The sequence below is a fragment of the Larus michahellis genome, chromosome 4 (genome assembly GCF_964199755.1).
Source record: "Larus michahellis chromosome 4, bLarMic1.1, whole genome shotgun sequence".
In the NCBI taxonomy this organism is placed as follows: domain Eukaryota; kingdom Metazoa; phylum Chordata; class Aves; order Charadriiformes; family Laridae; genus Larus; species Larus michahellis.
In genome coordinates, this window is record NC_133899.1 from 81559469 (window position 1) to 81575307 (window position 15839).

At 39.2% G+C, this 15839-nt stretch overlaps 1 protein-coding gene across 3 annotated transcripts; it reads right to left on the reverse strand.

The window, feature by feature from the left end:
* Nucleotides 1–2411: 2411 nt before the first annotated feature.
* TMEM41B (transmembrane protein 41B) lies at nt 2412–15254 on the reverse strand. 3 transcript variants are annotated; one of them, XM_074585925.1, is made up of 7 exons: nt 14987–15252; nt 13064–13181; nt 11794–11922; nt 9193–9286; nt 8200–8304; nt 6140–6278; nt 2412–5272 (listed from the first exon to the last, which is right to left on the reverse strand). In XM_074585925.1, exons 1-7 carry the CDS (start codon nt 15066–15068, stop codon nt 5103–5105), a joined length of 837 nt encoding a protein of 278 aa, XP_074442026.1. In that variant the 5' UTR covers nt 15069–15252; the 3' UTR covers nt 2412–5102. The 3 variants fall into 3 exon arrangements, 2 of the variants coding, with proteins under 2 accessions (XP_074442026.1, XP_074442027.1); XM_074585926.1 differs by lacking the exon at nt 14987–15252 and adding an exon at nt 14355–14789; XR_012586855.1 differs by having other exon boundaries at nt 5143–5272; nt 5940–6278; nt 14987–15254.
* Between the last annotated feature and the right edge of the window lie 585 nt (nt 15255–15839).

Sequence of the window (15839 nt, forward strand, 5' to 3'; positions counted from 1 at the left end):
AACAGTCACAGTCATGATTATTGGAAGAGTTTATTTAATAAGCAGTAGGACTCTTTATCAGGGAGAGTAGTGATAGGATGAGGGGTAACGGTTTTAAACTGAAAGACGGGATATTTAAGTTAGATAGTAGCAAGAAATTCTTTACTATGAGGCTGGTGAGACGCTGGCACAGGTTGCCCAGAGAAGTTGTGGATGCCCCATCCCTGGAGGTGTTCAAGGCCAGGCTGGATGGGGCTTTGAGCAATCTGGTCTAGTGGGAGGTGTCCCTGCCCATGGCAGGGGGTCAGAACTAGATGATCTTTAGGGTCCCTTCCAACCCGAACCATTCTGTGATTCTATGATGAAATCTAAGAATGATTTAGTGATCTGCTCAAAACACTTTTTCATGGCATAGAATTCTTCCAAGTACAGTAAACATTGTAAATTCCAGATTATTGGATACAACTGCTCAAGGGCTAGGTTGTAAAATAAAAAGTCAGGAGTTATGACCATGACATTAGATCTTAATTACGATACAGAACTTTAAAAGCTATTCCCGTTGTGGCAATCCCACTCCTCTCCAGAGCCTACTAACTTTTTGTCTACTAACCTTTGAAGACTATGAGGATATCATTGAAGTCCTAAAGATGCGCAGAAGGAGAATTCTCTGTGTTTTGAAGATTATCTACGGAAAGGAGCTTTTATGAGACCTCTCGCACCAGTCATTGATCTTAGCTCTCATAATCCAGACACAGATTCTTCCTTGTGTACTATAAAACAATGAAACGTGAATTATTACACTAGGTGGAATATTTTTAAGAACAGGAAGGGGATTTATCGTATGTTAGTAAACATATTATGCTCTTATTCATATTAATTGCCATTATCAAAAGGCCATAACTTCTTTCAGTTTGGGTGACCTGGATCTATAAAGCCACCAGCTGAGAGTTGGATAGAAATGTGTGTCAGTGCAAGGCACCAATTAGTCATAAAAATAATCAGAATAACTCACTTTTCTTTAAGGGAAATTTGAAAAGCTCGCTCTGGATCCTGCTTTCCTCTCAAGACTTCTTTTGTTTCCTTTTAACACTGTCATACTAAAATACATTGTTCACAAACCTCACACTGTTTATGACAGAAGGAAAGTTTTCTATGATTTCACCTGTATTCTTTCCAGCCTTCTGGAAGAAAAAATCCCCCCATTTTGTAAAAGAGATTGTCTCACATTGTGAAAAATAGTTCATTAAATATTTGAGGGATAGTTAGACTTCCCTTTCTGGCACTGGCACGGTAGTGAGTGCTAAGGAACACGCAGGCACTCTCAAGGCACTTCTGGGACAGTATTTTTTCACTGTGCTGAACCCAATTTTGAATGGAGGGATTTGACTAGAGGTATGATTCTTAGTGTTTTAGCTCCCACAGAACTCCCAGAGTTATTACTCCACTGTTATTACATACAAGAAAGAAAGAAAAAAATACATGACTAAGAAACAGGAGGAAATGCACTTCCTGTTTTGTTCCTTTTTAATATATTTCTAGTGTAAAACACTAGAGCTATAAATTTCATTTCTGTAGCAACAGTTCTCAGAGGCATCGAATTCAGTTAGTCCTCAGCTTTGTAAAATTGTACCTGCAGTAGCTGCTGGGTGTTTCGGTCCTATTCAGCTACCTGGCTGAGTGGATCCTGATGGTCGTTCAGCTTAATCCAGAGTAAACTGCATGGCATGAGGCAGGCAGCACACTCCAGTTCTAACGCAAAGCAGAGCAATCCACACCGCATTTTAGTTACCGACATAAAACTAGGTTATCACAGAAACTACAGATGATGAATACTCTCAGGAACAACACACAAAAATCTTCAAAGCTACTTGGCAACAAAAACCATGTTTTGACTTCGCATAATAGCAAGGCTCACCAGCATTTTGACAAAAGACTTCTCATTTTTTAAGTGTTACTTCTTTTGTCTCAACCCTTCAGCCAGCAAGCTTTCACCATCAGTTTTCTATACAAGGCAAAAAAAGAATTCCATAAACTGGACATAACAGAACATTAAGGGAAGGTGAACAAAGCTATTACAACTTTAGCACATGAACCTTCCATCAGGAATTCATGCAAAAAAAAGATCAAATTATGCAAATGGTTCTATTTGAGATTAAACAAATTGCATTCCAGTGCAAAAATATAAAAACTTTGCAAAATTACTGTTTGCAATAAGTTAATTTCAGACAGAAAAGGAAGTCAAGTTTACCTACATGTGCTGAAATAAAGGTAGAAACAGAATGAATCTCATCTACAGATGTGATCATCTGTTTAATTTTTACTCAGTCATTAAAAATACCATTTAAGAAGAACGCATCCCTTTTAAACAGGCTAATAAAAAATAAAGCTTAGTGGGAAGTTCAGCATGCTTCATTGCACTCAGAAATACAACGTTTCATGTTTTATATAATAGCTTTATTATCAAATGGCAAGAGACATTTAGTAATGATGTCATGCAGGTATCACAAAAAAATCCAGAAGATAAACAGGTAGCCTAACACCTCAAAACTCCTTGCAATTAAAAAACAAAGCTACATCTTCCCGATTTCCCTGTTTGTTTCATGGTAGCTAGTTTTCCCTTCAAAATGTTATGGCTGTCTCTTGGATCACTTGCGGGATCACTAAAGGAAAATGTAAGCTAGTGCAGTATTCCACAGCCCAGTGCTTTTTTGCCTTTTTCACAAGGCCTTCCTTACTCTTCCCAACCCTCAGAAGTAGTCCTCATAGGGTAGGAAACTGAGGCCGTTAGCAGCTGAAGATAAACACAGAACGGACAGGTTAAAAAAAAAAAAAAAAAACAAACCTTAAGGTTTTGCAAAAGGAAAGAACCTTATTTTCAACCTTTTTAAGGTCTTAAGGCTTTTACTCACTGTGATGGAACCTAGTCTAAGCTGAAACAACAGGTTTTTCAGTAACAGCCTGATCCCATGTACACAGTGAAACGTAACTCAGTGAAAACGTCAAGTGATAGCACGATTCACATTAAATTAAAACATAGCTCAGTTCCTTCTTTAGTGTCAAGGTTCTACCAAAATATTGGCTTTTACAGAGATTTTATATAGAAGGGATTTTACAACAGCATCTGTCACTGACCTGAAATTGAGACAAATTTTGAGAAAAGCACTAGCCAATAAGTAGTAGGTAATTTATTCTGAGAGTTCATCTGCATGAAAAGTTAACTATGCAAAAAAGGAGGCTGTAAATCTACAGCAACTTCACACTCAATAGTCCAGGGGACCCTTGCTCACAACAGCTAAATTCACACTCAAGTTTACTACGGAATAAATCCCCTGGGTAGATGACCTCAGAGATGAGAGCTGCAGCAATAAAAATAATCACTGTTCAGTTTTAAATGCCAATAAAGTACACTTTTAGAAGAAGTTACAAATAAAACAATTGCTGAAGCTAAATGATCTTACAATAAACTTGCAAACAGAAGTGACATGAATTCCTTTATCTACCTATGTAAAAAATACCATTTACTGTGCAGCCCGGATTTAAATAAAAGACAAATAGTGTATCAATAATATTTACTATATATTTACATGTAATACTTTGATGAAATGAAGGAGTCATTAACATTATGTTACAAAAAGAACAAAACTCTTTAAAGGTACCAGTACCTTTCACATTATCACATTTATGTAACTGTTTTCTTACATCTCAATGATCTATTATTATAAGATGAGTTAACATGAGGATACAGACAAATAAACCTTTGCATTGGAGCATATGCTAATGTGTCAACTCCCATTTCAGCAAGATACTTCAGGGGCACCAATTTAAAGCATATGAGCAGCGCTGGTTTCAGTAGGATAAAACTTAAATGCACACCCCAGTTCCTTGCTGATCAGGGCCTCATTTTATGGGATTCCACTGACAATACAACAAACAACAACAGCTGTAAGCATACAAGGGGAAGTATCATATACCTTATTAAGTGAATATATATAATTCTACTTAAAGGTGAATCATAGCTGGCTGCCCGTTGCCAATTACTGACTTACGAGACAATGGAATCATCCATTCAATTGTATATACACTGACATAAAAGACTTCCATTACGTGATGCTTTGAATGTTACTCAGAATCATCTCTTTAATAAGAGCTGCACCAATTTGTGTACCTGACATTTCTAGCAAATTGAGCTACAATGGAAAATTTTATACTTTACATCTTGCTTGAGAAATGGTAATATTACACTGCTTAAAACATTTTTAAATCACGTGAGAACTGAAAGTTTTATATAATCATATGATCATTTTCTTAAGTTGGCAGGATAAATCTATACAAGTGAAATATTGGCAAAACAATCAACATTAAAAAAATTATAACTTCAAAATCATCAGCCACCCATGATAAAAATTCTAATCTGCTCTCTCCCTACCTATATCCTCTCCCAGAATAAAATTTTACGGAGGACAAACGGGAATGATGTGAAACTTTGCTTTTGTTAATCCAGGTAGTAAAGCAGATGTAGGTTCAAGTATTTAAATGCACACAGCACTAATAAATAGAAGTAAACAATCAGGATGAGAATATCGCTGTAGTTAACGTACTGCAAAAAAACCTTTGTTTCTGAGTGAGCACCGTTATTATATTATGATATTATTTTGGAACTCCCAAAGGCAAAAAAAAGAAGAGAAATATTGTTGAGGAGAAATGTACTCAGACCAGATCACATGCAAGCCTACAGAGAATGTTACAAAATTGGACTGAATAATTAAGGATTTTTTCCTGCAAGTTGTAGAAAGCATTATCTGTAGTTTATGTCTACATTACAATTTTTGCTCTGCATGTAATCAGAGCAAAATGTTACATCTGTGTTTTGGCTTCCCTCATCCTGAGGGTCACACATCCACCTTCCCAAAGTAAAACACTGATGATTTGGGTACAAAACTATATGCAGTACATTTCTGAACAGAGTTCTTTCAATTTTAGGCCACGTGTTCATTTAAAGACATTCTTATCAATTGCAAGCCTCCCCTTTAATTGCTTAAGATCCATTAGAAAAGCAAATATACAAATATCAGAAGTTGCTGATCCTGAGATGAAGTATGAGAAATTCTGGTCCAGTTTGATCCTTATTCAAACTTCTGTTTCAGTTTCTTCTGGAAGACAGCTGGTAGGATGGAGAGGATGGCTAGAATCATGAGAACAAAAACAGAGTTCCAGGAAACAGCTTCCCCTGCTGTTGTAAGTTGGTACAGCGTTGTTCCTGCCTTAATGGCTACAAAAGATGGTGGTGCCACACCTGGAGCGGGGAATTAGAAGCGTAGGAGGGCAAAGGAAGAAAAAACAGATTATTAGGGTGAATATCATAAATTAGTCATCCAACTTTTTAACACCAAAAATTTCAGACTTTGTTACCTTGTACTTTTTTTTTTTTTTCTAAAGAAGGTGTAAATACAAAATTTAAAGACAAAAAACTCTTATCATAAGAACTGGGTTTATGCTATTTTTAATATTTTTTAACACCAACTCAAACACAGAGGACTAAGAAAATAATCTCGGCTCTCTAGAGACTCGGCAGATTTCAAGCTGTCTCTCTACAAACAGATTTATTTATTTAAGAACTTTATTTAAGTTCGTAAAGGAAAAATATGGATTGTTCCTAACCAGATTAAAAAGTATTTGCAAAAATATGCCAGTTACAAAGCTAAAGTGTTCAGCAATACCTTAGTTAAATTATTAATTCACTCCTAGGAAGTTATATTACAATAAACAAAATGGAGTGAGAAGGGGAGAAACACTCCTTCAGATCAAAGTCACATACATCCTCCCACAATTATGCTGAGCTCAAAACAGGAGCTTATAGAACAAAAAGTTAATGGAACAAAAGTTATGGAACAAAAAGTTACTAATAAAGCGTTCATATAATGTATGTTTCCTTAAGCAAGTAATTAGCCTGGGCTCATTACCTCTGATGCAGTATATCAGAATAGTCCTGAGTACTAAAATCTTTCGATGCTATAAACTCCACACATCAAAACAATATTCTTGAGCAGTCTTTCAACTGTCCAGTAGGTGGTGATCTCTGCTGAACAACGCATGCAGAGAGCAAATCATATCCCTTCTTATGGCTACCACCAAACTGCAGATCATTAGCCAGCATTCTTACCTAGAAAAGTGCCAATGAAAAATACTTTCAATGGCACATTAATTACAGGAGATGTTATATTGATAAACCAATTGGGAAGAAAAGGTGTTATTCTCAAAAATATTATGTAGTTAATGAGGTGTTCTCTGTGTCTTTCAACCTGCCAAAACAAAAACAAACAAAAAATCAGTACATTTCAGTGCCTTGAAAATACACAATGATTTTACTACTAGAGGTTTGTTAGGGTTTTGTAGTTTTTTTGCATATCTTTTGTAGAAATGTACAAGTTGAAAACATAAAAATCAGTTAAACAATGAGTGACTCAAGGAAGAGTCATCAGTGAATCACCTGTTAAATAGTACTGAAGTTAGTCTGGAAATACCAGTCTGTGGTAGAGCACGATGATGATGTGTCTGAATCAGCCAACTTAAACAGCAAACAAGTAACTCATCGCAGCAGCAGGCCTAACCCTAACTTTAGCGCAGCAATCTCTGCCTGTCTAACAGCAGCCCAATCAACATGGCCAGTTTGTCATCCTATTCCTAAAGCTGTTGCAGGAACTAGCAATGAAGTTTGTTCCTCAACCCATTCTGCCCTAACTCACGATCAAACTTGGAACACAGCTGTATTCCTCACTTGGAAACTTACCCAGGTCATGGCTCTGAAGTTCCTCAGGTGGCTGCTGCCAACACAGTTGCAAGACCTATCTAGCATTAACAGTTACCCAGAAACAACCACAATAGCCCCAACTTTATTTACGGCCTTAATTATATTCTCAAGTCTGGCCAAGCTCCCTACAGTAGTACTACATCAAAGCCTCTTCTCCTTCCAGCCTGGCTTTAGCACATCATCCTTTTTAAACAAGAACTGTAACCTCAAACCAAGTTATAAGGATAGCAAAGCATCCATCACTTCTGTCGTATCCTGGCAGACCGTCACTAAGCCTAAGCCTACACATGGTCATTTGGCCCGAAACAGTTGAAACCAAGCCTGGTCTAATTGCAATTTCATCTGACATCTCGCATAGCAACTCACACCAGTCACAACCCTGGTTTCCCCCCCCAACTTTAGCTTTAACTGCAAAACTGAAGTCAGTAGCCCTGCTATTGTTCAGCAATAGCACTGTAGGTTTTTTTAATCTTGGCAAAGGACGAATATTTAAACATTGATTAATCCTACATATAAAATGTCTTAGCCCTCAAAATGCACGCATGGTATAGTCCAATTAACCTGGAAACAGTGCAGTATGAACTGCACGTGTAATTACATAATTTTAAATCACATACCCAGTTCTACCATTGCCACTCAAAGAACAGCCCCAAGATTATACTGCAATATTAAGATTTACTTGTGTCAAGAGTCAAAACACTACTATATTATTTAATAAGGTCAATTGTGCAGGACAACTCCACATCTTACCTAATGAAGAACAAGTTTAAAATATTTTTACATGATTCAAAAATCTTGAACAGGGTACAGTAGTAAGTTATGCTTCATACTTGCAAAAAAATTCTGTTTGAACATTTCAGAGTATCAAAGCAAGAGACATGAGGTAAAATACTAATCACACTATGATTTTGTATTGCAAAATCTTTAACTTCATCAAGTATTGATCATCAAGTATTAATACTTGCCGAAACTAATGTTACCAAATACTGTAAGAGAAAGTTTCTAAATGCTCCAACCACAATAACCTCTTCAAATTCAGGTTTTGCAATCAGACATACAGCTATGGGTTTTCTTGCCCTATAAAAGACATAAACTTAGCTTTCATTAGTTCCAATTCTTAGAGAGCTATTACTTTCAATTGAAACTGGAGGTTTCCTATTGACATTAGCTAGACCAGGGGGGTTATCAGTTGCAAACACTTCCTAAGTAAAAACAGCTTCCTCACAGGAAAACCATAAAACCAGGAATACTCCCCACTGTTTAAAAACACTCAGAGAAAGTAACTACAGTGTCAGAAAAGAGTCAGAATCCTTTCTTTGTAACTAGATACATGAGCACAAGACACCCTAGTTTTCCATGCTATTCCAACATACATTTTCTATCATAAGTTTCAGCATCTCTAGAAATTTTACCTGTTCTGACCATTTTACTGCTTTTTCTGTTAAATATCTGTATACAACAGGACGTCCCACCAGGTACGAAAGCATATAGCAGAATGAAGCTCCAAGTCCTGAGCACTGGGGGGGGGGGGGGGGGAAGAAAAAAAAAAAAGAAAGAACAAATGAGCAGAAATTCTAATTCATCTTATCCTTATATTCCTATTAACTACACTGGCTCACTGGCTGGATAAAGCCTGCTTCTATGCAGACCCCCATTGAGGCTGAAGGGCTCTCCTTTGGCAGTATACACACACTCCCTAAGAATGCTGCTGACCCAACACAGTTCCTTTATTCCCAAGGCATTTAGAGCAATCTTAACATTCAAAGCAGACAATGTTGATTACTTAGCAGTTACTATTGAGTGCTTCTGCAGTTTTGTTTTATGATTTTGAACAATGAAATCTTTGCAAGTTAAGGGGCACAATGGCATTAAAGAGATTCAGACTTCAAAATTCATCAACTTGGTCCTCCATGCCTACTCAATTGTCTCATTCTTAAGTACTTAGGCTCATTATGACTGCATCTTTTGCACATGACATTTTTTGAAGCTTGCCAATAGCACACATTTCTTACCTTAAATTAAGCTTCTTGGGTATTTAATCCATTTAAAAACAGATATGTTTTGCAGTGTGATAACAAAAACACAGTAATCACGTTCTGAAATTAGAATCATGTTCTGGTGGAGTGTAAACAAATTTAAAGTAAAGGAAACTCTGGCTGATTCACACCCAGGTGCCTCCATTATTAAGAAAACTTGGAGAAACAGTTTAGTTTTTTGGATCATCACCCAATGCTACAGTGAATTTTGTGGGTAATGCCATGCTCACAACAGAGCTGAATGAGAACTGATTGATACCCCTATTTCACTCAGACCCTGATAATTTCAAACAGGAAACCATTTAGATGCTTGGTTGTATTCCAAATAGATAGAAATATATGCCCTTGCAAACTATTTTCCATACTTACCAGACAAACAAGGAATAAGGCTAGCGGAAAGGGATAAAGAAACCCTGACAGGATACTGAGAAATATAGACCCAGGGATAGCAAATGTTTGCAAGCTGGATGCATCTTTGTTAAGGATCCAAAACCAAAAAAACCCACACATTTTAAAAAAGCTACCCAATTCTTAATTTTCTAATCGTTCAGGATACACATTACAATTTGAAAAAGCATAAATATAAATAGGCATAGCCTCTTTACTTCAAAATACATTTGCAGAGTAGCACAAGCCCAAGCATAGAGAAACAAGGGGTAGATTCATCATTACACGTACAAAAATAAGTCACTAAATAATAAAAGCTGTACTACATTTTTCTCTTTATCTGTGCTACGACTGACACCGGGGATTTATTGCGGCATTACAGGAAACACATACTTCTGATTTTATATTGTTGACTAGAAATACACAGATTTCAGATATTCTCTACTCCTGTCCGAGCCCATAACTACTACAAGTTTCATGAGACTGACACGCATGAAGGCAACTACTACCTTCTTACAAACAGGCATGGTGCAATCACTAGGTAACTAGGACACATGATCACTAACTTCAGTCAGAATTTTTAAAAAAGGCAAAAATTAAGTTTCTACAGCATAAGTGAATAGCCTGTTGAGCTTAAGCCTTTCTAGGTGCTGTGGTTTTGGCCAGACTGGCCAATCAGAACGACAGATGGCCCTCCCCCCCTCTCTCCTCAGAGAGCAGAGGAAGAGACAAGGAGATTCACGAGTTTAGAAAAAGAACTAAACTACTTTAATGAAAATAATAATAAATAAGAAAATAGGAAATAATTATAGAATAATAAAAATTAAAGGAAAAAAAGCATACAATGCATACAAAACCATATCCAGCTCCCAGATTGACAATTGTGTCACCAGCAGACACAGGGAAAGTCCCAGACTGGAGTCAGTGATGGACAGGAGCTGAATTCCAGAACTAGAGTCAGGAATGCTCGGATCAGGATCAAAGGCAGACAAACAGACAGGGTCCTCCTCAGATGTCGGCCACTGAAGAAAGAGCGAGCCAGAGCAGCATTGCCCCTTTGATCCCTCAGCTTTTACACTGAGGGTGATGCACATGGGATGGAATACCCTGTCGGTCAGTTTTGGGTCACCTGTCCCATCTGCTCCTCCCTGCACGTGGGACCCCTCTACGCTTCTCTGCTTCCGACCCTCCAATGGGGCAAATAACGAAGTTAGCTGACCTTGGTTGTTATAGCAATAAGTATAAGCAAGAGCCTCTGTGCATACCATTCATTGGTATAATCAGGTCTTATCGCCCTGAGAGTGAACAGTTTCTGAACAATATGCTGTTAATTTCAGACTTTAGTCAGTTAGAAGAGGCCCAGCTAAAAAGTTAAATTACAAATCAGAAAACTGGTTCTGTTTTACCTCAAACTAGGACACTAGGCATACTTGAGACTATGATGTATTGCCCACTTCAGATAGAAATCTTATCAAACAAAATTTGCACGCTATTTTATCTGAGTTGAATTGACTAAAATTTCAAAATGACAAATAATCTTCCTTAATATTAAAGTCCATTACAACCAGTACAGCTTTTCTAAGCAAGTGTCAAGGTTCCAAGATAACTGTAGCATGCTTGTCAACTGACACAGTCTATTGCTGAGACAATAAATGTCGTCACTTCAGCTACTACAGTAGTTCAATAAACAGTCAATTCCGTTCTACTTCTTGTTAATATATAAACATTATAATTTTCTTCATAAATCTATTATTTGTGAACTACACTTAAAAAGAATGAGCTAGAGGATAAATGCTAATGGCACATTCAACATCAATTTTTCTGAGTTACAAAAGCATCCTGCATTAAACTATGAAAAAGACTTACACAGCTTTTGAAAGTTATTAACCTTTAGTTAAGTGTTCCAGTTAAGAGTGTGTTTAATGATTACTTAATATATTCAGCACTCAGGAAAAAGAAGTTAACACAGAACACAGGTAGCCTTTGTATCTCCCTAGGCAGAAAGTACCTCAGAAGTTTAGCTCTCTCTAAAAGGAAATAGAGATCCATTTTTTGAATGTGGGCACTGCAGAAATGAAAAAAGGCTCAAAACGCTTTCCTTCAAAAACGCTGTAAATTACCCTTATGTGACGCTTTTGAATGTCTCAAGGAAGAAAAGTGCAATAGTCTCAGCTTTCCTTCAGAATCAACAGTAATTTCTAACTGGTAATTCAGTTTGCAATAAAAAAATTCAGCATAACACCAAAATGAGACAAAGTCTAGTATCAAAGCTAAAAATATTGTCCATAACAGACACAGCCAAGATGAAACTGCACAGAAATCCCAACAGCATTTACTACTATACATGCATGCAGCAATTTCCTTCAACTCAATCCTTTCTTTTGGTCCCAAAAGCATACTGAAACACACAAGAAATGTTTTTAATTTCAAAGATTTTGGAATATTTGTGTCTATTTATAAACAAACATAGGAACGTTAGCCTTCTTCATCCATAATCAAGAATTTATAAGTTTGTACTTGTCATTTCTTTTACAGAGAAACACGACTACATCAAAGCTGCCTTTTATATCATGAAAAGGATACAAAACATATGTGGTAAAATAAGCCACTAACACTTGAACATAATATGTGTCCTTGTATTTGGACAAGACTTTTCCCAAGGCCTTTGCATCATCCATATCTCTAGGAACCTTTATACATTCTCTTTCTTCTCTGGAAAAAAAAAAAAAGCAGGAATAGTAGTAAATATAATCCAACAGTATAGTAAAATTACTTACTGAATATATAAATAATTAGACACACTACATCACTAAACTACAACCTCAGCAAACAAACTACAATTATTGTTGTGATACTGTTCTCACAGGAACACTTGATATTTACAGCATTTTCTGCATGAGAAAATTCTCCATTTTAGATGGAGAAATCATTTTTTTATGTCATGACAATAATCTGCTTCATTTCTAAGTTGTTTTTGTTTTTTTTTTTTCTTACCAACTACTGATCAAAAAGAATTACTCAAACCAAACCTTGGCAACTGAACAGCAGTCCACATTTCAGCCAAAACCAACTGTAACTGCCTCAACACTAGGGTCATAACATTTGAAGTGCAGCAAGAGCAGCAGAGCTTTACCTCACAAACAAACAAAGCTTTAAGAGCAAAATCTCATGTCACACCTTAATCTGGTGCAACCCTGGGCAGCACAGTTGAGTGTCCTCTCCTCCTCTGTATCAGACTTAGTGATTGGACTGTTGCAAACTGAACTTGTTGAGCAAGTTAATCAGACAGAAAATTAACTACTAAAAGAAAAAAAGAAAGTTGTCAGCAAGCAGGCTTCCATCTTGTCAAGCTATCTACCTTCCCAATATGAGCACTAAATGCAACAAAAAGGAGAAAGAGAACATGAAGCTTAGATATGAAGGAAGAAAGATGTCCCCTTCCAATGACAGCCTCCAGTTATATGTTATATCAGCGCACAAGAAATTTTAAAATAAACCTAGCCCTAACCAAGCACATCTTGGCTCTTAACTAAAGAGGGCTAAAAACATAGCAAGTTACCATTGCTAATGTGACAGGGGGTAACTTTTCAAAGCATGATATCTCAACTGCGCAACAGAAACCCTAGGCCAAGTACAACCCTGTTTAGACAGATCCTAACAGTTCGTGTTTCAATATATAAGCTTTGTATCCTGACATTCTAGGTTATAAACTCAAATTCCCTTTAAAAAAAATAAGGTTATATCTATAATTAACTTATGTCAGTTTAAAAAAATCACTTAACCCCATGTAGGCTCCTCTAAAACTTGATACTGAATGAAAAGCAAATAAATTAATCTTTCCTGACATACTTACTCACTAAGTTGTGGGAAATTTTTATATACCAGGAACATAAGGAAAGCAGCTGATAAGAAGATAGACACTAAAATAAGAAGCGATGTCCGAGCTGATCCACCTTCTGCCTGAGCTTTCCCTGAAATTGAACAAAAACAAAAGTTTAAAAAAAAAACCAAACCAAAACAACAATAACATAAAGAAAATTCTCACATCTTACAACAGATTTCAAACTTATACTTTCAGAAAATGTTAACGTAAGCTCTCTGTGGACATAATCTTCCCACTAATGCTTCTATAACATATGCAACACATTGCTCGCATTTCCTGAGAGCTTTCAAACAAATTTGAAGTTCTTACACTGACAAACATCCCATAGAAGTCAACTTCTATGACCTGTAATAATTTAAGCCTCAATTAATAAATACATTTGTAAAGAAAAAAACAGAGCAAAACACAGTAAGCCATAAATATTTTTTCCTTTTTGCCTGGCTTTGAGCAACGTGGTCTAGTGGGAGGTGTCCCTGCCCATGGAAGGGGGGTCAGAACTAGATGATCTTTAAGGTCCCTACCAACCTAAACCATCCTATGATATCTTCCGCCACTCTAGTTAACTAGAGATTTAACTTGAAGTTAAATCTTCAGTATGTACAATGCAACTTTGGACAGGCTCATTCACAGATATATTTTTTTTTCCTCCTATGAAAGAACACCACGCACAACCACTGGCCAGTTAGGTGAGAAACACTCATCAGGAGAAAACATATGTAAATATACACACCAGCCTGGGACGTAAGGATTACAGTTGTGAATTACACATATTTTACACTCATATAAGAGAGTTCTCTTGGATATATCTATGTGGGTTTATTAGCCTTTAAATTCTTGTGTAAAGGAAGTAGTGGGAGTACAGTAAGTGGCACAATTGCATTTTAGGCCTCTTCCATACTTTAGATTCTTACCATATATAAGGAATATGGTCATATATAAGGAATACACCGATTAGCACAAACACAGCTATAAGCACAAAGAATTTTAAACAGAGAAACAAACACTAAGAACTCTCTGCATCCACACTAGGGTGTGTGTGCGTGGATGTATTAAAACACTCTCTCTCCTCAGACACTGCTAGGCCAGCACAACTTTGCAGGGAGCATCAGTTTTGTTCACCTGAAGAACACAAAAAAGGCCAAGGCTGTATTTACATTCGTAGATGTCAGTGGCATGACTACAATGCCAACGCGTAACCTTCAAGCGGGTTGCCCTGCCACCTCACTGTTGTGAAACACAGCGAAAGGATGATGAAACCCACAGACTGAAAACAAAGCTGGCTGGACAAGCTGGCAATTTTTACTCGCTTTAAGGTCAGCGCGATCCCACAGGTGTGCTCTGGCTCTGCTAAGACCGAAGGCAGCATCCATGTAGCAGTTTACAAGCACGAGTATCTCACCCACGGTTAATGACATCTTCTCCAGAGGGGGAAAAAAAAAAATAAGAAAAAACCCCACAACTTTGCGGACAACAATACAGCAAACTGACACTTTCTGACAGCACTTTCTGACGCTGCCACTTTTTGCACCGCAGGTAGTGGAATAATAACACACAGACACGCGTGTTTCCTCATTACCGTGCGTGTGGGGCGGGTTGCTGCCCTATATCTGCCCCCGCCCCCCCGGGCCCTGCCGCGGGTAGCGGCTGACAGGCTCCGCAGCGGGAGCCCGCCTCGCCCCCCTCACAGACACCGACTCCCCTCAGGCGACCGTTCGCCCACCCAACCGCCCGCGGGGGCCGGGGATGTTGCCCTCTGCGCGGCGCAGAGGGCAACGTCCCCGGCCCCCGCGGGCGGTTGGGCGGGCGATTGACGGTTGGCGGTCGGCCGTTGGCAGGACGAGGTCGCGAGGTCGCGCGCTCCCGCCGCCCCAGCCGCCCCCCCGCCCCCAGCACCTTCTAGAAGCTGCCGCTGGTGCCTGGCGCTCTCCGCCGCCCCGTGGCAAGGCCCGCGCTCCGCCGCCCTCCGCTGCGCCATGCTTCCCCACCGGCCGGCCGGCAAAATCGGATCCCCGGGCAAGGCCTCCGCCGGTACCGAAAGCGGCGGGAAGTAAGGCGGGACCGCGGCCTCTCCTCCTCACCCCACCGGGTCACGGCTCCACGCCCCCATCGCCCAACAGCGCATGCGCCGCCGCTTGTATGAGAGTCATTACGGCTTCTTTGCGCTTCTGCGCCGTGATATACGGGAGCACGTGTTGGGCTTGGCGCCCCGAAATGTGGTGGTGCGTCAGTGGCGGGTAAATACGGTAACGCCTCCTTTCGGGGAGCGGAACGTCACTCACGCGCTGCTCGCCGTATGGGTATATACGGTAGCGTGTAATACGCTCAATAGGGGTAAATGTGGTGTAGGGTGTCCCTCAGCGCCGTGTGTGGTGGCCTCCTCGTCCCCGCCGGGAAATAAAGGCCGGTGGTGCCTGTGGGGGGCAGGATAAAATCCGTTTGTGGGTCCGTTTTACCTCGGTAGCGGTGTGAGGTGCGGCCTTACGGGTGAGAACGGAAGGTGGGAGTCCCTCGGCGGGCGGCCGGGACGGTTGGGCCGCGCTGGGCGGCTCTGGGGCGGGGCGATGGAACGGCAGTGGGCTTTGGGGGAAAGGGGAAAACCTCATTTGATTTTTATGGTTAGGTTTTTAGGTGTTTGGAGCCGGTTTGTGCCTCTCGAGAAGAAAGCTTCAGTGCGCTGTTTCTGGTGAGCCGGATTGCTCTTTCCTGGGAAGGAAGAAAACTCTTTTTAGCTTTCACAAGATTTTCT